This window comes from Pipistrellus hanaki, assembly GCF_964339955.1.
Source record: "Pipistrellus hanaki genome assembly, chromosome: 5".
NCBI classification, from domain to species: domain Eukaryota; kingdom Metazoa; phylum Chordata; class Mammalia; order Chiroptera; family Vespertilionidae; genus Pipistrellus; species Pipistrellus hanaki.
This window is the reverse complement of record NC_140507.1, coordinates 90,956,564-90,976,852: the sequence shown is the minus strand read 5'-3', so window position 1 is coordinate 90,976,852 and position 20,289 is coordinate 90,956,564. Positions and strand designations below refer to the sequence as shown.

At 54.1% G+C, this 20,289-nt stretch overlaps 1 protein-coding gene across 2 annotated transcripts in view; it reads right to left on the bottom strand.

Annotated features, from left to right (window-relative positions):
- The window catches only part of ARHGEF18 (Rho/Rac guanine nucleotide exchange factor 18), a 79,662-nt gene that overhangs the window by 5,577 nt on the left and 53,796 nt on the right, over window positions 1-20,289 (bottom strand). For both annotated transcript variants that reach the window (XM_084884395.1, XM_084884396.1), the window contains 11 exons: window positions 14,121-14,259; window positions 13,240-13,352; window positions 12,966-13,106; window positions 10,834-11,084; window positions 9,086-9,211; window positions 7,642-7,759; window positions 6,660-6,908; window positions 5,212-5,288; window positions 4,052-4,230; window positions 2,938-3,029; window positions 704-886 (listed from right to left, as the gene is read on the bottom strand). In XM_084884395.1, the coding sequence (XP_084740521.1) occupies window positions 704-886; window positions 2,938-3,029; window positions 4,052-4,230; window positions 5,212-5,288; window positions 6,660-6,908; window positions 7,642-7,759; window positions 9,086-9,211; window positions 10,834-11,084; window positions 12,966-13,106; window positions 13,240-13,352; window positions 14,121-14,259 (1,668 nt within the window). The remainder of the gene's footprint in view (window positions 1-703; window positions 887-2,937; window positions 3,030-4,051; window positions 4,231-5,211; window positions 5,289-6,659; window positions 6,909-7,641; window positions 7,760-9,085; window positions 9,212-10,833; window positions 11,085-12,965; window positions 13,107-13,239; window positions 13,353-14,120; window positions 14,260-20,289) is intronic.

The window sequence follows — 20,289 nt, the reverse complement described above, 5'->3', positions numbered from 1 at the left end:
CCAGGACACGAGAGGCCTCAGGGGGCCAAGAACAACAGCCACTGGAGGAATGGGAGGAACGGCTCTGGCTGCGGAAGCCAGACTGAACGGGCAGAGTCCAGGTGGGAGCCCCTCTGCTGTTACCCTCACGGTGAAGGGGAGGGCCGTGTACGCCTTGTTTGCTGCTGAGAGGGGTGTGGGCTGTCCTTCGGGTGAAGGAGCATGGCTGCCTGGCCTGACGCGGGGGCTCTGGCATGGGCCTGACTGCTCTGTGAGGCAGGCCTGGCCGGACGCACACAGGGGCCCTCGGAATGACCCACCAAATGTGTACGTTGGCGTGTTTCTGGCTCTATCACCATGACCCACCACTCAGAGGAAGAGTCACCTCTTGAATGTGTGAACCCGTCTCGGTCGACTTCAGACGCCTGGGGCCCGGAACAGGGCCTTCATGTGGCAGGCACCGGGGTGTCCAATGTGCGAGAAAGCGGTCTCAGCCCGCACCAGGGGCTCGCTCTGGGTCGTGTCTAATGGCCCTCAGTCTCTAATGGGTGCTGGGGAGGGTGCCCAGCCCCCAGCCAGATAGACGTGTCCCCCGGAGAGGGTGGCGAGGTGGCCACACTGGGCCATGTGCCCAGCCTGTGGTCCCCAAGGAACTACCCCTGGGCAGAATGGTGCTGGAGAGGGAGGCGCTGTCCCACAAGGACCTCGGGGCAAGGCCACTTACTCTCGGTCATGGCTGACTTGAGGATCACCTCGCCCTGCAGGTTCTCGGGGAGGTCCCCGCCCCGGAAGAGGAGGCGCGGCTGAGCCTGGTCGTCCAGGCCGCTCATCTCGGCCATCTCCAGGAAGATCTGCTGCTTCTCCCGCAGGCTCTGTGCGATCTGCTGGTCTTTCAGTCTCAGTCGTTCTGCGAAGCCATGGGGGTGGAGGTCAGGCTCTCAGGATTGTTCCCCAGGAGGCGGCACTGGGGGGCCGCACGGAGGGGGGCTGGCCTCCGGGGACCCCTGCTGATCCACCTCACCCCAAGGTCCACTGCTCCCTCCATCCAACCTTCGAGAGGCAGTGAGGGCCTGGCCCTGCCTCGGATCGCTTCCCACAATCATAAAAAGCAAACACAGCGGGGTGTGGTGAGACCATGACAGGCCAATTTGGGGACAAACTGAGAGCCTCATTCGATCTAATTTTCTAATCGTGAGGGTCCTCCTTCAGGCATTTAGGTCAAACGCCTTCTCACAAGCCTTCCCGTTTTATGCTTGTGCGGCTGCCAACACTGTGACTTCTGGCTTAGACTTTCTCACTGGTGACTGTTAGCACATCTACATCATGTTCAGGTAAATAACTCACTCTTATCCGTTCTAATCATCTTCCAATTGATTCTATTGTGTTTTGTAGGCAAATAACCATAATTCTGCATATTTTAATACCATTTTTACACATGCTTTGATGAATCACTGCTGTCTGATTCCTGATTCTGGTGTTTTTTTTTGTTTGTTTGTTTTTTTGTCATTCATACAAGGAATTTGCTCACTTCTATAAATTAAACACATTCACCCGTTTTCTTAAAAAACAAAGAAAAATAAAACAAACAACCCCTCCCTCCCACAAACAACATAACTCTGTTGCCACCCTTCCAATCATATCTTACTTCTGTCTCTCCCAACATTCCCTGGCTGAGACTGCCAAGATGAAGATGATAACTGAGAATGGATGGCTCCAGTTTTTTAAATCCTCACCAGGAAGATACGTTTTTAATTGATTTTAGAGAAAGAGCAAGGGAGAGAGAGAAATATTAATCGGCCCTAAATACGCACCCTGACCAAAGATCAAACCCACAACCTAGGTATGTGCCCTAAGTGGGAATCGAACCTGTAACCTTTTGGTGTAGGGGAGAACGCTCCAATTAACTGGGCCACCTGGCCAGGGCTAGTTTCTGGTTTTGAGAGTGTCTCAAAGTTAAGGTTGAGTTCAGCTTTTGATCCAAGATGGGAAAGAATATCTTGATAAAAAAAAAAAAAAGATTTTTGTAGTCCTAATTCACTAAGAATCTTGGGAATAAGTGATGAAGAGACATTACTGTGCGACTCTACAGTGTCTATGCAGGACATATATTTCATTACTATCAGAGAAAATTGTGAGTTAGAATGAGATGAAATGAATACTCCAGGGTCCAAAGGATTTCCTCTCCTTTCTTTTGGACATTTTTATTAACTAATTAGAGGCCCGGTGCAAGAAATTTGTGCACTGGGGAGAGGAGGGGAGGAGGGGAGGGAGAGTCCCTCAGCCCAGCCTGCACCCTCTCCAATCTGGGACCCCTCGAGGAATGTCCGGCTGCCCATTTAGGCCTGATCCTACCATAGAATTGGGCCTAAATGGGCAGCTGGACATCACTCTACAATCCAGGGCTGCTGGCTCCTAACTGCTCACCTGCCTGCCTTCCTGACTGCCCCTAACCGCTTCTGCCTGCCAGCCTGATCACCCCCTAACCACTCCCCTGCCAGCCTGATTCATGCCTAACTGCTCCCCTGCCAGCCTGATTGTCCCTAACTGCCCTCCCCTGCAGGCCTGATCCCTCCCAACTGCCCTCTCCTGCTGGCCATCTTGTGTCCACATGGGGTCAGCCATCTTGTGCGTTGAAGTGATAATTTAATTTGCATATTACTCTTTTATTAGATAGGATAGAGGCCAGCTGGTTTGCCCTGAAGAGCGTCCTGGATCAGAGTGGGGGTTCCCTTGGGGCGTGGAGCAGCCTGGGCGAGGGGCCTGTGGTGGTTTGCAGGGTGGCCATGCCCCCCCACAGCAGACCACCAGTCACTTGGCAATGGCCAATCCCAATGGGACAGAAGAGAAACACCACTGGTGGGCTCAGGCCTGCTGCCTAAGCAGTGCTCTGCAGGGCTATGGCACCACCACTAGGGGGCACATCTGTGGGTACAGGCGCCCAGACTCCCTCCCTCTTACCTTGGAAGTCCCTCAGCCTCAGGGCGCGGGCCTCCACCACCTTCCTCTCCTCTTCAGTCTCCATGAAGGGCCCTTCCTCCTCGACCGGACAGCTGCGGGGAGGGGGACAGATGGCTGAGAACGCTCACGAGCTGACTGGCTCGGAAATGGGCCCCGAGAAGTGTATCTGCAGAACCAGCTGCTAAAGAGGATCTCATTCTGTGGTAGGATTAGCTTGTCAATGTTGCAGCAGCAGCAGGACAGGGAAGAGAAAGACAGCCATGAGCACGAACCTAATCTCAGAGCTGGGATATAACCAGCCCTGGGGTTTATTATTTGTTTGTTTACTTAAAATGCCTTGAAAGCCATGTCACCGCTTTTTAAATTTGATTTTGAGAGAGAAAGACACATATCAATTTGTTGGCCACTTACTTATGCACTCACTGGCTAATTTTAGTATGTGTCTTGACCAGGGTTCAAACCCGAAACCTTGGTGTATCAGGACGATGCTCTAACCAACTGAACTACTGGGCCAGGACCAGCCACACGTTTTAACTGCCAGCCACGGCTGGAGGAAGAGATGGGGACAGCTCGTTCCCTAGGGACCGCCCGCACGGAGGCCGCAAGGCTGGCAGAGCTGAGGCGAGGAGGGAGGGAGCGCCAGGCAGGCTAAGGCTTTGGGAGGTTGCCAGGCAGAGAGGAAGCGGCAGGCTGCCGGGTGGGGGGGCCGGGCCACCTTCCCCATCTGCTGGGTGGACCAGCAGCCAGGCACCAGAAGCACAGGGCTGGGGTCCTGAGGTTCCCAGGCCGGAGGAGGACAGGATGCCATGATTTGCTCCATCAGGTCTGGCCCCAATGAGGGTGGGGTGCAGGGAGGTGGGTGTTGACAGGATGGGGACAGCCTGGGTGTCAGGTGGTGTCCCACCAGAACGGAAGTCAGAGCTGCCTGGCTCCATGTCCCTTTTAGAGGAGTCGGCATGGTGGCATCTTTTAAATAGAGGGATGGAAAAACACAAGGTGGAAAGTGGGAGGGAAAGCAAAGGTCCGTCTGCCTGTGATCTCTGGTGTTCTCTAGGGCAGGGCAAGGTCACGGCCAAGGGCAAAATGGCAGCGTGGAGCACACAGGCCTGCTCACCTCTCCACGGCCCTTCGGATGTGCGCCATCCAGGCGTTCCTCTCCTCCTTGGAGCCGGTGTGGATCTCGTACATCTCAGGCCCGTGCAGGGAGGCGCTGATCAGGAACATGGCCTTTTCCTCGTTGGCCACTTCCCTCACAATGAGCTTTTGTAACGAGATGACTGGGCGCTTCGAGTCCTGCATGGGGGACGAGGTGGGAGCGTCACCTTTTACTGCAGGCACCCCCTGGTTTTCAAACCATCCCGAGAAGAAGCATTTTACCATCTGGGGGAAGAGACACTATTGCAATGACATCCTTGTATGCTTTAATGCATCTGTTTAATGGACTCAAACAAATGTGTTTTATAATCAACTAGAGGCCTGGTACATGAATTCGTGCACGAGTGGGGCCCAGAGGGGCTGCTGGCGGTTTGTGGGCTGGCCCTGCCCTTGATCGGGGGCGGGGCTGGCCAGGGGAGGGGCCGTGGTGGTTGGCTGGCCCCGTCTGTGCGCTGGGAAACATGGGAGGCTTTTAAATCTGGGAAAGGTACATGATTTCATAATGAGTCAGCGCTGCCCTCCTCGTCAGGTGGACCTGGAGGCCTGGGGGGGGGCACCAACGCCTCCCCGCAGAGAGGGCTGTGCTGTTAAACCCCGAGGACCAGGGCCCTCAGGGGAGCAGAGGAGGAAGCCAAATCCCGGGGCTGTGGGCCAGGAGGGTGACTGGCATCCCAGCCCGGCCCCAGCCCTCTGGCTGCGCGGAGCCCGTGGCAGGCGTGGCTCCCTCAGCCAGGTCTCTGGGGCAGCCTGCTGAGGATCAACTGGGCACAACACAGGGTGGGGCTGCCTGACGAGCCAGAAAGTCCCTGGGAAGGGGGGAGGGGCTTTCCTGCAAGGATGCCAGGGCCGGAGGCTCTGAGCGCCTGTGACAGAAAGACAGAAATGCAGACAGAGGGTGTCTGCACGAGCCCGCGCAGCCTCGCCAGACCAACTAGGTAAGACCCCTGTTCTGGGGAACGTCTACAACTGCCTTCCGGAACTTTCTGGCCCTGGCAGGACCAGGGACAGCAGGTGACTTGCTGTTCTCGCCTCGTTGTGGATGCAGCCCGGCCACCCCCCACCAGCGCCTCCTGCGCAGTCGCTTTAAAGCAGCTCTTGGTGTGGAGAGAGGACACATACCACAGAAGCAAAGACGTACTTCTGGTCCTTTTCTTGCAGCAGCAACAGCACATCAGTCAACAGGACGGCAAGGACATCTGCGGGGAGAGGACAGGAGGCAATGCACGGGCGGGGTCGTGTGCGGCCTGCTGGCAGCCGGGAGGCCGGAACCGGAGGAGCCTGGCCACTCAGCCCAGAGCCAGGATGCTCTGCAGGAGCCGAGGTTTCCTTTCACTCTCACACCTCCCACCGCCTGCCTGGGTCCCCACGTTTCTGCGCCGCACTGCCGGGCCTGGCCCTAATCCCCTGCTGTAACGGTGCCTGCCGGCCTGGCCTTTGCGGTTCTCTCACTGCGATTTCTCAAATGAGAACTCCGCACCCCTCTCCCGCTTCTACCTGCCCGGGCCACCCGGGTCCTGAGGTGGTGGGCCTCGCCTGCTGCCTCTGACCGCAGTGATGCACTCCCGTCCCGGCGTGGCCTGAGCCTCCGGTCCGGGCAGCAGGTGTCTGGTCCCTGCAGGTATACCTCACAGCACCCGCGCACTTGGTGCAGGTCCTGCGTGTGTTTCCCACACGAACACTCATGCCCTGAACATGGCCTCCTTCTTGGGGAGAACCAGACACCCTCACCCAGCCTCCGGCTGCCTCCAAAGCACTCTCTACACTTTGCCCCTGTCTCTGTGGACTGGCTTCTCTCTGCCCGCTGACTGGAGCCCCATAAGGGCGGGGCCTTCTACCACCCCCTGCAGGGTTTGGCACACAGGAGGCACTACACTGTTCTGCTGGACGCGTGTCCTGCAAAACGCACACACACATTCCGTCGTCGGACCGCCCGGAGACTGTGCCGCTCCCTCCGGGATCTTACAGGTGCCGATGCCGTGGACAGGCCGGGCTGCTTCTAGACTCGGCTCATGCAATGGACGGGAACCTCGAGCGTGAGATCAGACCATGAGTTCTGAAAGCTGGGCTCAGAGCACACCCTTAGCAGTGACTGGGACGCTTGGGGACACCAGGTCTGTGCGGTTTCTTTGCTGGTGGGCCCTCTGCTGGCGCACCATTTGGAAGTAACCTGGGCCTCATGAAGCTTTGGATTTCTGTTCAAAAGTGTGAGCCCTGTGGCCTCCTGGTGTGCATCACACCGTCTCACACCTGGAGGAGGGGTGCTGGTGCATCTCATTCTCAGTCCACTCCTGACTGCCGTGCTCATCCTGACTCTGCACGCTCCCTCCCTTCAGCCACCAAGCAGCCAGACTGCAGTGGCTCTGGCAGCCGGCATCCCCCCACCCTAAACGGTGCTCACTGACCCAGGGGGCACCCCCTACTCCCAGGTCATGGCACCACTCCAAGGTGCAGCACCCGTTCAAGAAGGTGGCACCAAACCAAGAAGGTGCCAGCGGTGGAAGATGGGAGCCACTCCTCGGAGTGCCACCCTCCCAGAGCGAGCTCCGCTCGCCGCGCCGCAGCGTCACCTTTCAGGCGCCCGGCCGCGGTCTTCCAGGCCAGCGGGCCCTCCAGGTGCAGCTGCCGCTGCAGCATGTCCTCCTTGCGGAAGGGCAGCCCGTTCTTGAGCTTGCTGGAGGACTTCAGGTCCATCCTCCCTGCGATCTCTCGGAGGCGCTGGCCTTTCTCGCACTCGCTGACCTGGGTGTCCACTTGGGAGATAATGTCTCGGATGAGGTTCAGGGCCTGGGTCAGGTCTTCGTGGTCCTTGGAGCCAGCTGCCACACAGAGCAGAGTTAGTGCTTTCGTCGGCGCTCGTGAACGTGAGAGGTGGACACACTACGGGCCTGTGAGCGCTTCCTCCGAGGCCACTGCCTGGAGGACTCTCCAGAATCACCTCCCAACTTGAATTTCCCAAGACATAAATGCTGCCCCAAACACGCCGCGGCCAGCGCCTGGCTACCAGGACGCTTCTGCTGCAGCGAGGCACGCACCGCAGGGGTAGAAGCAGCCTGCCAGCTCCGAGGGCCCGCGTGGTGAGCAGCCTCCCTGCACCCCGCCTTTACCACGAGCTGGGGATCCGGCTTTCGTGGTGGGAAACATGCTCATTTTCCCACGCTCAAATCCCCTGGAGGCGAGGGAGCGTGGCCAGGGTGCGCTGGCCACGGGGAGCTGGGGGCGTGCCTTCTCTGCCCTCCATGATGGAGGCAAGTCCCTCTCATGGCCCTGGCCATGGACTCTGTGCCCGTCTGGATCACTCAGCAGTGACCTTACCAAGGGCACTTTCTCCATCATTCATCCGCTCCCCAGATGCCTGTGCCAGGGGCCGGGGTAACAGCAGGCAAAAGAGACTCAGTGCCCATCTTTCTTTGTTGGAAACCCCAGCACCCAACACAGTGGATTCGCATGGCGGCCCTCAGCTCACGATCGCCACGCTCAGCTGAATCCAGAGAACCAGGGACAAACCCGAGGGGCACTTATCAGAGACAGACCCCCGCACCAGTGCCGCACCTTCCGTGTTCTGGATGATGCGCTCCACCAGCACGGGGTACTTGGTTATGCGCTGAGTGACCAGAAGAATGCACTCCTGTATGCCCAGGCGCCTCACGATGGAGGAGCTGCCGAGTTTCTAGGGAACGGAAAGAAACATGACACACTGACTTTTATTCCTGCCGAGTCAGCGCACTGAACCCGCTCAGATCCCAAGGCTGGAGCTCCTTCCTCTTTGGCTGATGGGGACCTTTCCTCGCACTTCACCAGATTTTAAAAGCAGGGATCCCGGCTGTATGCGTAAAGGCAACAAAGGCCAAGACAGCCATGCCTGTTGCAAAGAGGCCCCCGAGAGACCAGCTGAGAGCGGCTATGGGAACCCAGGAGAGCTGCGTGATGCACACACGCTCCCCTACGTGGGAAGACCCCAACCCTGACTGACGCTGTTGGAACCTTCCGGAATGACTGGGCCGGGGCCTCCTGAACCGCTCCCTGCTGGCGTCTGCTGCACACCTGTGGTAAGCGCCCACGAAGGGGCCTTCAGAGGCCACTCCTGGGTGGGGACTGGGAACAGCTCTCCAGAGCGTACCAACCCACTGCCCGCCTGCTTCAAAGACGCCAGCACTGAGAGGCCCGGGGAAGCCCGGTGGGATGTGAGATTCATCACAACCTTCCCACTTTTCAGGTGTTTCTAGCTCCTGACATCGGTGGCCTGTCCCACTCTCAGCACAGATGCATTCAGGCCCCGCAGTGCCCTCTCCCTTTCATGCCTACGCACTACGATGGCAATGGAGTGAAATGGCCATCAGTGAGAGAACGTCACCTCAGGGTGCAGGTGCAGGAGGTGGAACCCTTCAGGATCGGGGCAGGGCTGCTGCAGAGCCACGCCGATGGAGCCCAGCCGTCTTTCTAGACCAGGTGTACTTTCTAGAACATGGGAGGTGGGCCTTGCCCGACCCGGCTGACCCAGGCTGGGGACATATTTTTAGTTCTGAGTTTGAGCGTCCACACACTGACAGGCCAAAGAGGAGTGTGGTCATTGTACAGGCTGTCAGGGAACAGATGGGGACCGGAGAGGGGAGGAGGCAAAGGGTTGGAGGAAGGCACTCGTGCATCAGCCGGACTGTCTGAAGCCCTAACAGGTGACTCTGGAGGGGGTGGTTTCCAGGGAAGGGTGCCCCTTGAAACCACACTTGTGTCACCTCAACACTGAGAAAGATGGCCAGGGGGCTCTGTGCTGGGGCATCTCAGGGGCCACCCTGGTGTGGGGAGGAACAAAGCTCCAACTCTACTTTGCACCTGGGGATTCTCCAGAAGGTTCCACTGACTTGTTCTGAATGAGCGTGTCATTAAGAATGAAATAACAACACAGGTACCTTCATCAAAGGATCCCAAAACAGCTCTGTGGGAAAAAACCTACAGCAAAGAGGACATGTTTTTAATGAAAATAATAATAAATTTTTACCTTGATCAAGTTTTGAAACTTCTTATTTTGCTGCAGCAGCAACTTGTAGTGACTGACCGCTTCGTTGTGTCCACTACAGAAGACACCATATTTCTTTTTCATCCTCTCTCCGTTTTCACCTGAAAACTGAAGAAAGACAGTGCAGATGTTAACCACCAGGGAAAGTTTGCTTCCAGCTCATCTGTTTTCTCCTAAAACAAATACTAAGTTCACTCAGTTTCACTTCCTTCTCTAACACACAGACACAGCATGCTTCATTACAGGTGCCTCACGGCAAGGCACAAGGAACACGAAGTGCTCACGGCTTCGTGCCACCAGAGTGCTGTAGCAACTTCCTGAAATCTGAGTCGGAAAAAGAAATTTAAGCCAAAGAATGTTAGAAAAATTTTAAAGCAAAAGGGGGATCTTCTAATTAGTTCTAATGAGCTGACTCTAAAGGCACTCTGAGGTCAGATGAGGGGTAATGAGATCCTCTGTCAATCTTGGCCAAGACTCAGAGGTTGACTCCGAAGTCAATTCAGGGTCAACCCCCCCAACCCCCCATGAATGGCATTGGATCATTGATATGCTTCTAATAATCAAAACACAGCCACCAAGACAAAAAAATAAAGACCAGCCAACTAACCAAAGAAAAGTCCAGAATTCACAGTTGGACAGTGATTGCACAAGTGTGTTGCTATTTAGATGTTTGTGGTGTTAGACCAGTGGTCGGCAAACCGCGGCTCTTGAGCCACATGAGGCTCTTTGGCCCCTTGAGTGTGGCTTGGCGTTAAAACCACTTCTTCAAAATAGATTCGCCCAGGCTGAAAACCGACTTCTGGGCATGGGCCACGAAGTTTCAATCGCACGCCCACACGTGGTATTTTGTGGAAGTGTCACACTCAAGGGGCCAAAGAGCCGCATGTGGCTCAAGGTTTGCTGACCACTGTGTTAGACCATTAGCCGCACACACAGCAGGAAGGGCCCTGGATCACTGTCTTCGAGAGCGGCAGGCTCTCCACCAATCGGGGGAAAGGGTTCCTGGGCCCAGTTCCTCCACAGGAATGGTTCTCAGACAACAGCAGGGTCTGACACTGTCTACCTGGAGACAGCATGAGATTCCAGCTAAGGGTTCAGCCCCTCGAAAGTATCCCTCCCCAAGACACATGGTGTCACCGAGCTCCTGACCAACGGGTGACAATCAGAGGTTCCCACATCCCCTTCTCGGGTCTGCTGCATTTGCTAGAGTGGCTCACAGAGGGAGAGACATGGGACTTGCTAGGTCACTGGTTTGGTGTACAGGATGTAATCCAGGATCAGCCTGATAGGAGAGAGGCGAGGGGCCAGGATGGGGAAAGGGCACAGAGCTCCCTGACCTGCCCAGGCACCACTCCCCAACCTCCCTGTGCTCACAGCCTGCAAGCTCCCCCAACAGCAGTGGGTTTTCACAGAGGCTTCACTACACCGTGGCTATTGGTTAACTCACTGACCACGATCAACTGATTCAGCCTCTAGCCCCTCTTCCCACCCAGTGTCGGGGGTGGGACAAAATTCCAACTGTGCCCTGGCAATCGGCTCCCATCCTACGCTCTTTCGAAAAGTTACCGCATTCATACACCAGACACCTTGTGCTCCAGCACTCAGGCAATCCCAGGGCTGGGGAGCTGTGAGCCAGGAAGCTGGATGTTTTATGAATTACAATATTGCAGGGAGCCGTGTTTTTGTTATTGGGAGAAACAGGGGGCGGGGCTTGTTCGGGCCTTGCCCACCTGCTGGACCAGGAGGTCCCCGATTTTCCGGATGATGTAATTCCGGTCGCTGCCCTCTTCCAGGGACTCCTGGCGGCGTTCCTTCAGCCGAGAGAGGAAGTGGCCATGCACCTCGAGCAGGTCGTCCACACACGGGAAGAGGCGGCCGATGGCCTTGCTGCTGAACTGCAGCTCCTCCTGCAGGGCCCTGGAGTAGACCCTGAGCATGATCTTGAGCGTCCGCACGTGGTGCACCTCCGTCTGTATCAGCTCTGCGGGGACACGGACGACAGACCTTACCCAGGTGGGGAGCACCCCCGGGCCGGGCTCCTCGTGTGTCCCACGGGGACACTGTGTGTACTGCCTGCCCACCACGCACCAGGCTGACTTCTCAGTTCTCCACCCACACCCTCCTCCTCGTGGCCTTCCTGCCCAGGAGCCAGGCTTCCCCCCAGGCTGCGGGGTCCCAGTTTAAGGGCTGGAGTGACATCAGGACAGAGAGGACCCAGGATGTGTACTCAGTCCTCAGATTCACAGGAGGGTGTTTTGTTGTTGTTAATCCTACCCTGAGGATAGTTTTCAATTGATTCTTAGGGAGAGTGGAAGGGAGCGGGAGAAACGGAGAGAAACACTGATGTGTGAGAGACACATCTATTGGCTGCCTCCCAACTGGGGCTGGGGATCGAGCCTGCAACTGAGGTACGTGCCCTTGACAGGAATCAAACCCAGGACCCTCAGTCCTCAGGCTAATGCTCTATCCACTGAGACAACTCAGCTGGGGCCACAGGAGGGTTTGTGCCTAGAGTCGAACAAAGACATTTCAAGGCTGTCTAAGCCAGAAGATTGTTTGGGTAACACCACTCCTTGGGGGTGAAACTCGCACATTTGTGCATGTCTATGGCCAGACTCGGACTAAGCCACCTGGCCAGGGCAAGTGAGATTTGAAAAGGCAAAGAAAAATCAGGTTTTGTGTTAAGAGTTTTTCTATTTCAAGGCAAGGTCTTAAAGCTGTTCGAGACAAAACCAAGGTCAACGGGGCTGGGCCAAGGAGTCCAGCGGGGCCGGAGGAGGGCGGGAAGCAGTCTGGGTTTGCCCAGCAGTACAGGTCACGTGGCAGCTGGCTGCCCAATGGAAGGGGATCTAGGCTGGTCCCTGTCCCTCTCTGCAGCATCTGTGGCCTGGCTCTGCCCTGAGGGAAAGCATCCACCGAGGTTTTCCTCCACAGCCACACCCACCTCGCTCAGCCCAGCAGGAGCTCAGCGTGGGAAACGTAGGATGCGAGTGCCAGTGGACACTACCCAGTGGCACACGGAGCTCTTGGGCTAGACCTGCCGTGTGGGATACAGAGAGGACACTTCTGGAAGTGCAAGTTTCTTCCCAGAATGCCATTGAGGAACAGGAAAGTGACCCCTCAGGTGACACAACACTCATTGTTGGGGATGGTTCCCATGAAGAGGACCCTGAGAAGAACCAGTAATAGCCCTGGCTGGGCTTACTCAGTTGGCTGAAGCACCATCCCGCACACCGAAAGGTCATTGGTTCGATTCCCGTCAGGACACATACCTAGGTTGTGGGCTCAGTCCTCAGCTGGGGTGCGTACAAGAGGCAACCAATCGATGTTTCTCCCTTCCAGTGGGTTGCCTTGGGCCTCTGTCACCCTGTTGAGAGGGGCCTGGAGGGCTGGGGCTCCTGGCACGGCTCCTGGCCTGGGAATGGCTCTGTGCCTTAGGAGCTGGGGTTTTCATTGCAACCTACAACCTCCCATCTCAGGACAGTGGCTGCCCATGGCCCGGGTCCCTGACAGCCAATGGGAAGGAGCGCCTGCCATGAAGCTGGTGCTCCGGTCACATGGGGAGAAAGGACACGCTTCCCCAGCACCCAGTCACAGCCGCGCTCAGCCTGCCTTCTCTCCAGGGTCACCAACAAGGTATGAGTCAGGCCAGGGCAGTCGGCCATCCTGGCTCTTGGGGATGTTCCTGGCCACCTCTTCCCTGGCCCCAAAGGCAGGGCTGTGCTGGGGAGAGCAGTGAGCAGGTGACAGAGTCTCAGGGGGTGTCAGCAGTGGAGCCCAGATTCCAGGTGGAAAAATTTGAGAAAAAGAAAAAAAGGAAAGAAAAAAAGGAAGTGCTAGTGTGAGGCCTAGCATTTCTTACCATAAATCACATCCTGTCTCTTCACCACCTCCTTCTTTTGTTCCTTTGCGTACGCCGGGTCCACAGACAGGCTCCAGGACTCGGCCTCGAACTCGTGGGCGTCCGATTCGATCTCACTCTGCAGTGAGGCCGCGTAGGAGTCTGGGGAAGGGCGAGGGCACGCTCAGCGGGCAGCCTGACGGGCCTGCATCCCCTCAACAAACTGACGTGGGCCCAGCATCCCAGGGCGGGTGGAGACCACATGTCAGCAGTGGAGGAATTGGGGTGACTGTACCTTCTACAAAAATGGACTCGGCGTTCGAGGATGTAAGTGAAAGGGAGTCGTCAGCTGTCTGCTTAAATTTCAAAAATACAGAGTTGGCTTCATCCATCTCTCCTATGACTGGTCTAAAGAAAAACCATAAAAACAATCATTTCAAAACATTGAATTAAATATGCACACCCCATCCTATGAAGGCAAATCAGACTGTTAATCAATCTGCTTAAATATGAGTTGAGAACTTTGTGGATTTTAATATAAACCTTAACTTTGTCACAAATCACTTTTTAAAGTTAGAAGCCTGTCAACACAACTGCTTCCAGCAAAACGAGCTTCCATGTTCAGATCCGGTCAGAGTGGGTAAGTGTACGCCTCCTTTCCTGGCCAGGGACCCCAAATGCCTTCAAGCGAGAGTTCCGAGCTCCCAGGCAAAGCCTGACTCAGCGGGTGGAGGGAGACCTCTTCAGAGAAAGACAATCCGCTCCTCTCCCCCCACTCCAACAAGGGTCACACGATGACACTGCTTAGCACCAGGCATTCCCCGATGAAAGTATAAAACGAACCACCTCGGAGTCCTGGGAACACCGGGTGGGGCATAAATTACAGGGTGCAAGCTCCATGGCAACCTCAGTGGGATTCTAGCCTCGTTGTCCTGAGTAAAGAAAGGGACCCTGGACGAGGGTCCTCCGAGAGCATGAAGCAAAAACACACTGTTTTTAAAAAGGACAAGCAGTGGCTCTGAAACAAGCGTCCACGGACACTCACCTCTTGGCTGGGGCCCACAAGCAGACTCACACCCGAGGTCTCCCTCCAGAGAGGCTGCCGGCGGGGCCCCATGCACTGCCACACCGAGCCCCCTCCCTCCATCCGCACCGACCGCAGGGAGGACCACTTACCCGAGCCTCGCCCCTGTTCCCGCTTGGCTGGGTGCTGGCTGTGGACCCCCCTTCTGCGAGACCGTCATGCCGGCATTCCTGGAGAGGGCCAGGCTGCCGTCGGACAGGAGGGTGGGCCTCGGGGGCTCCTTCACGGACGCTGTGACGGAGGCAAAGGCGGAGTTGGTGCTGAGAAAGTGGGCAGGGTAGGGGAAGCCCTGCTCTGACTGTGGCCGCAGCATGGACAGGACCTTGGAGGTTAGCAGCTCGTTATTCAGAAAGACATTCTCGCTCCATCTCCCAGGGAAGGAGCCATAGAAGGACAGCTCGGGCCGGTGCAGCCCACTGTCCCTGCCTCTGCCGCCGCCTCTGGAATGCGGGTTCCCCATGCTGGCGGCCGGCCGGGGCTGCGGGACCCTTGCAGTTTTATGCCTCCGTGAGATCCTTCTAGAAATGTGAAGTGGCGCCTGCTCTTACTGTATTGGCCGCAGCAGCTGCTCTGGAAACAGGAAATTGGTCCCTACTGTGACCGTTTAGGGTGCAAATCGCACCGCATTTTTCCTTTAGTAGAATAACAGCTACAAAGCATCCTCTGTCTCAGCGGGGAGTCAACAGCAGAGAGCAGGTCTGTTCACTGTAGAGAAGCTAAGATCATGAAACAGGGAGCTCTGTGCTCCTGTGACTGTGCTGACATCACACACACACACACACACACACACACACACACACACACACGGCTCCGTGCTCCTGTGACTGTGCTGACATCACACACACACACACACACACACACACACACACACACACGGCTCTGTGCTCCTGTGACTGTGCTGACATCCCTCACACACACACACACGGCTCCGTGCTCCTGTGGCTGTGCTGACATCACACACACACACACACACACACACACACACGGCTCCGTGCTCCTGTGACTGTGCTGACATCACACACACACACACACACACACACACACACACACACGGCTCCGTGCTCCTGTGACTGTGCTGACATCCCTCACACACACACACACGGCTCCGTGCTCCTGTGGCTGTGCTGACATCACACACACACACACACACACACACACACACACACACACACACACTCTGAGGCTGAGACCACCACGGTTCATAAGAATTCTGGAAGAATCTAACCACCAAAGTAGCCGGCAGGCGGACCCTCTTCCATAGGGTGACTGTACACCAACCTAACGTGCAGCAGGGACCACAGCGCTGCCCACTCTCCTCTGAGAGCTGAGCTACTAGGAAGCACCTACCCTGGTGATACCTTCCCACCGATGGAAGCAACTCTCTGAGAACCAAGCTATCATTAACTAGGCTGGTTTCCCTTCCTAGTTAACAGGTCAACCATTTAACTCAAGCCTTGAGTAGGCTGCTTGGTTAATTTATTCTCAGGGTGAAAGCCACATTTGAAAGCTTTGCTCCAAGATCAACAGCAGCATAAAAAGAAATCTGCCTGGTGGTGTTCCCGACCTGGCTCTGTCCCCATCAAGGTTTCTGGAAGAAAGTGGCTGGAGCTCTGGTCTCAGAAGCAGCGAGGCTGTCACGAGGGGTGGGCGCAGGGCTGGCCCTACAGGAAACTGCACTTCTTTCAGGAGCTTTATGAGTGGGTGAGGGGCTCAGCTTGCTGGGTGAGTTTTAGTTTTGGTGGAAATTCAGGGAGCTTGCCAGTGTGCAGGCGGGCATGTGTCCGGAGGAAAGTTCTGGTAGAGGAGGAATGAGAAAGCTCGCACATGCACAGAAAGCGCACTGTCCCACTACTCATTCTTTAACGAGCTCAGCCTGGTGAGGATACCACCGGGCAGTGACATCAGAGTGACAGCCCTGAACACAGTGACATCACCATCAGCAGCAGCTGGCAATCACCAGGAAACCGAGGCCTTGGGGCCCTGGGCAGGCAATGCTGCCATTTCTGCACCACATTAACTCCACCCAGGCCCTCAGGACCTTCTCGTACAAACATGAGGCAGATCCTGAAATGCACCCTTTGCCTCGCATCCTGGTGGCCTGACACATTGTTCCTGTGACCCCCTGGTGTTGCCTGAAGTGGGATGGATTCTATCTTAATCAAACAGTCCATAGAAGAAAAATGTTCTCTACGAATCACTGGTTCAAGAGGTTGTTCAAGGGTCAACTGTACTTGTTTATTCTGATCAGTCTGCTTCCCCAACTGAATGGAGGACATGCCTCCTACAAAACAGGTAAAGGAATAGTTTTTTCATGAAATGCTATTCAGTCATAAAAAGGAAGGACATTCTAACACACCCTACATCGATGAACCTTGAGGCCATCACACTCAGTGAAATAAGCCAGCCAAAGAAGGACAGGTATTGCAGGGTTCTACTCATCCGAGTTCCTACAGCAACCATTTTCAAACAGTGGGACAGAAGAATTTTAAAAACATGCAATACCTGACTAATTAGTCAGGAGCACTGACTAAGTAAAAAAGTGACAATAGCCCTAACTGGTTTGGCTCAGTGGATAGAGCATCAGCCTGCAGACTCAAGGGTCCCAGGTTCAATTCTGGCCAAGGGCATGTACCCTGGTTGTGGGCACATCCCCAGTAGGGGGTGTGCAGAAGGCAGCTGATTGATGTTTCTCTCTCATCGATGTTTCTAATTCTCTCTCCCTCTCCCTTCCTCCCTGTAAAAAAAAAAAAAAAAAAATCAATAAAAAATACATATATTTATATTTAAAAGTGACAATAGCTAATACAATAGTACCTATCTGGTGTGAACGAATCAAAACTATATATTTTTTTTGTCAGATTGGAAAAATGTATATATTTTTTGTGTGCCACAGGATTACAGTACGTAATTAGCTTATCTGTGCCACAAGATGAAAAAGTCTGCAAATCCCTATCCTGGTGGAGTCAGACCATGGAGACAGAAAGTGGACGATGGGAGCCACGGGCTGGGGTAGGGGGGCCACGCTGGTGTGGACTGGGGACAGCGTTCCAGTTTGGGAAGATGAGAACGTTCTGGAGATGAACAGCGGGATGGTTGTATGACAACGTACTAATACTAACGAACTGTACCTAGGTATATTTTATCACTATTAAAAAAAAGAAATGATTGCTTCTTTGGGGTGCTGGAATACTTCTTTATTTTGGCTGTGGTGTTGGTTACTTAAATCTATACGTGGGAGAAATTTTCAAAGAACTACATACTCACTTTTCCCCCACAAGCGTACATGTAACAACTGGCAAAATAAATAGGGTCTATCCTCAAGTTAACATTGAACCAATATCAGTGTCCTGGTTTTGACAATGGATTATAGTTACATTAGATTATCACTGGGAGACACTTGGTGGTGGGTACACAGAGACTCTACTATTTTGCAACTTCTTTGACTCTTAAACTATTTCAAAATAAAAAGTTACAGTTGAGTCCAGCAGTGTGGCTCAGCTGGTTGAGCATCATCCCAAGCACCAAGAGGTTGCCGGTTCAGTTCCAGGTCAGGGCACATGCCCGGGTTGTGGGCACAATCCCCAGAATGGAATGTGCAGGAGGCAGTTGATGAAAGTTTCTGTCATCGATGTTTCCATCTCTGTCTCCCTTTTCCTTCAAAATCAATAAAAAAGTATTCTTAAAAAGTTACAGTTGATTCTAATTATTCACAACAACGATGTTCTAAAAAGTCACAGTGGACGCTGAATTAGGGAATACTGAACCTAGTATGCTCACAGGAGAAATGCTGGTTAGGGCTCTATCAGTGTTTAGCTACACTTTTTCATCAACCACTCAATACATCACCTTGTATTATATGTGTTTCTGTTAAATGACACCTTGTTTTTAAATACGTTTTAATTGATTTTAGAGAGAGAGGAAGGGAGAAGAACAGAGAAAAACATCGACGAGAGACAAACATCGATCGGCTGCCTCCTGCACACCCCTTATTGGGGATCAAACCCACAACCTGGGCATGTGCCCTGACTGGGAATTGAACTGATGACCTCTTGGTTCATGGGTTGATGCTCAACCACTGAGTCACACTGGCCGGGCTAAATGACACCTTATTCAAACACAACGTCAATCTATTAGCACTGAACTTATGCCCAACAACACTGTACCTCATGTCTATAAATTTCTACATAAGGCACCCTGCAGTCTTCTTGTGCTCAGGAACACTAGACAGTACTGCTCACAGGACATTTTAAACAGTGAGATCACCGCCAAGAGTACAAAGTGAGGGAAATACCCGCATTAAATACACTGCACAAAGGGCACTTGTTACAGCATGAACTGCCAAAGTGTTGCCTGTTCCATCTTCGCTGGGAATATGCACATTGGGCAACTCATTTAAAAAAATGTTTTTCTTGATTTCAGAGAGAGGAGGGAGAGGGCGAGAGATAGAAACAACCAATGATGAAAGAGAACCACCAATCAGCTGCCTCCCACATGCTCCTCATTGGGAATTAAGCCCACAACCCGGGCATGTGCCCAAACTGGGAAGCTCCTGATGCTCAACCAATGGACCACACTGGCCAGGCTGGGCGACTCAATTTTTGGCTGTTCTGCAAGTCTGCAAAAGACTTTCTCCCCTTCTCTCCCCTGGTATCAATTTGGGGGTTACAAATACATTTCAGCAAATAAGTGAATTCGTAAGTACAGAATCTGTGAATAATGAGGATTGACTAAATTGTGTTAAATGAGAAGTTATATTTTAGAACACCTGTATTTGCACACACCACAGAGCACGGATTTCTTTATAATTCATTACACATACACTTCCAAAAAGTATATGAGATGGCCTTTTATTTGGGGGGAACTTTATATATATATATATATATAACTGATTTTTTACAGAGGAAAGGAGAGAGATAGAGAGCTAGAAACATCGATAAGAGAGAAACATCAATCAGCTGCCTCCTACTCACCCCCTACTGGGGATGTGCCCACAACCAAGGTACATGCCCTTGACCGGAATCGAACCTGGGACCTTTCAGTCTGCAGACCAATGCTCTATCCACTGAGCCAAACCGGTTTCGGCTACTTAAGACTTTTAAAATGAGATATACAGTCACCAGTCGAGTCTTTCTGTGACATATGCAGCCTTAGAAATAACGGCTTGATCAAGACATGAATCAGTATCTCTGCCAGAGATCAGCTGTATGAACGGTGTCTTTTTTCTGTATTTTTGATGGTCTGACATCTGGGGCCCCGCTCACCTGAAGGACTGCCCCCACTCCAGGGGCAGCCAGTCCTAGAGGTGTAAGGACTCACCTACAGGAGTTAAATTCATAAATAAGCAAAGCAACCAGCCCAGAGCCCCCCCCCCCCCCCTCTATGAGCTCTCACACTCAGGGCCACCACCCGCCTGCCTTAAGCATGATCTCCCAGGCCCTGTGCCCCGGAGCCCGCTGGGACCGTTCACGGGAGCCAGTCCAAATGCCGTCGGTCCTGCCTCACCCTCTCCTCCCCGGGGAGACCGCAGGTATTCCCTGGCTCAGGTTCCCCCTCCCTTTCTCCCTCAGACCCCGGGCTTCGCTGTGGCCCAGATACTTGCCACAATGAGGGTGGACCTTGGAAATATGCTGAGGGAAGGGTCGGCCACAGACCACTTTACAGGAAGTGTGCAGAGCGGGCAAACCCAGAGGCAGAAGTAGAGTAAGAGGTGCCTAGGTCTGGGGAAGACTGGAGGGTGGGTGTGTGTTATTTTTTGGGTCCTAAATTAATTGCACTGACTCTGACTATACTAAAAGGCCCTGAATTGAACATTTAAATGGGTGAATTGGATGGAATGAGAATTAAACGGATAAACTCTGGTGAGGACCAGCCAGCCTTCTGCAGGGGAACATGGCGTTTGGTTTGTAGTTTAACACACAGTCATCATGCTTGTGTTTGTGAGACAGAAACACGCGTGTGTCCTGCTATCATGCTTTCCTAACCCAGACAGGCACGCTGGGACAGATGGGCAGGGTGAGTGAGCGCTGCCCCCGCTGTCTGCAGGGCCGCGGACACCCTCCAGAGCCTCATTAGCACTGTCTGCCCCCGCTGAGAGGCCCATCGCCGCACACTGAGCCGTTCCTGACCGAGCCAGGGAGCAGCAGGGACCGGTAAGACGTGACAGTGAAAATGGAGGAAAACACACCCCCCCGTCTCAGCGACACACACAGATGGCAGCCTGTTCCCGGGATCTTTTAAAGCCTGTTTTAGCTTCGTTTCTTG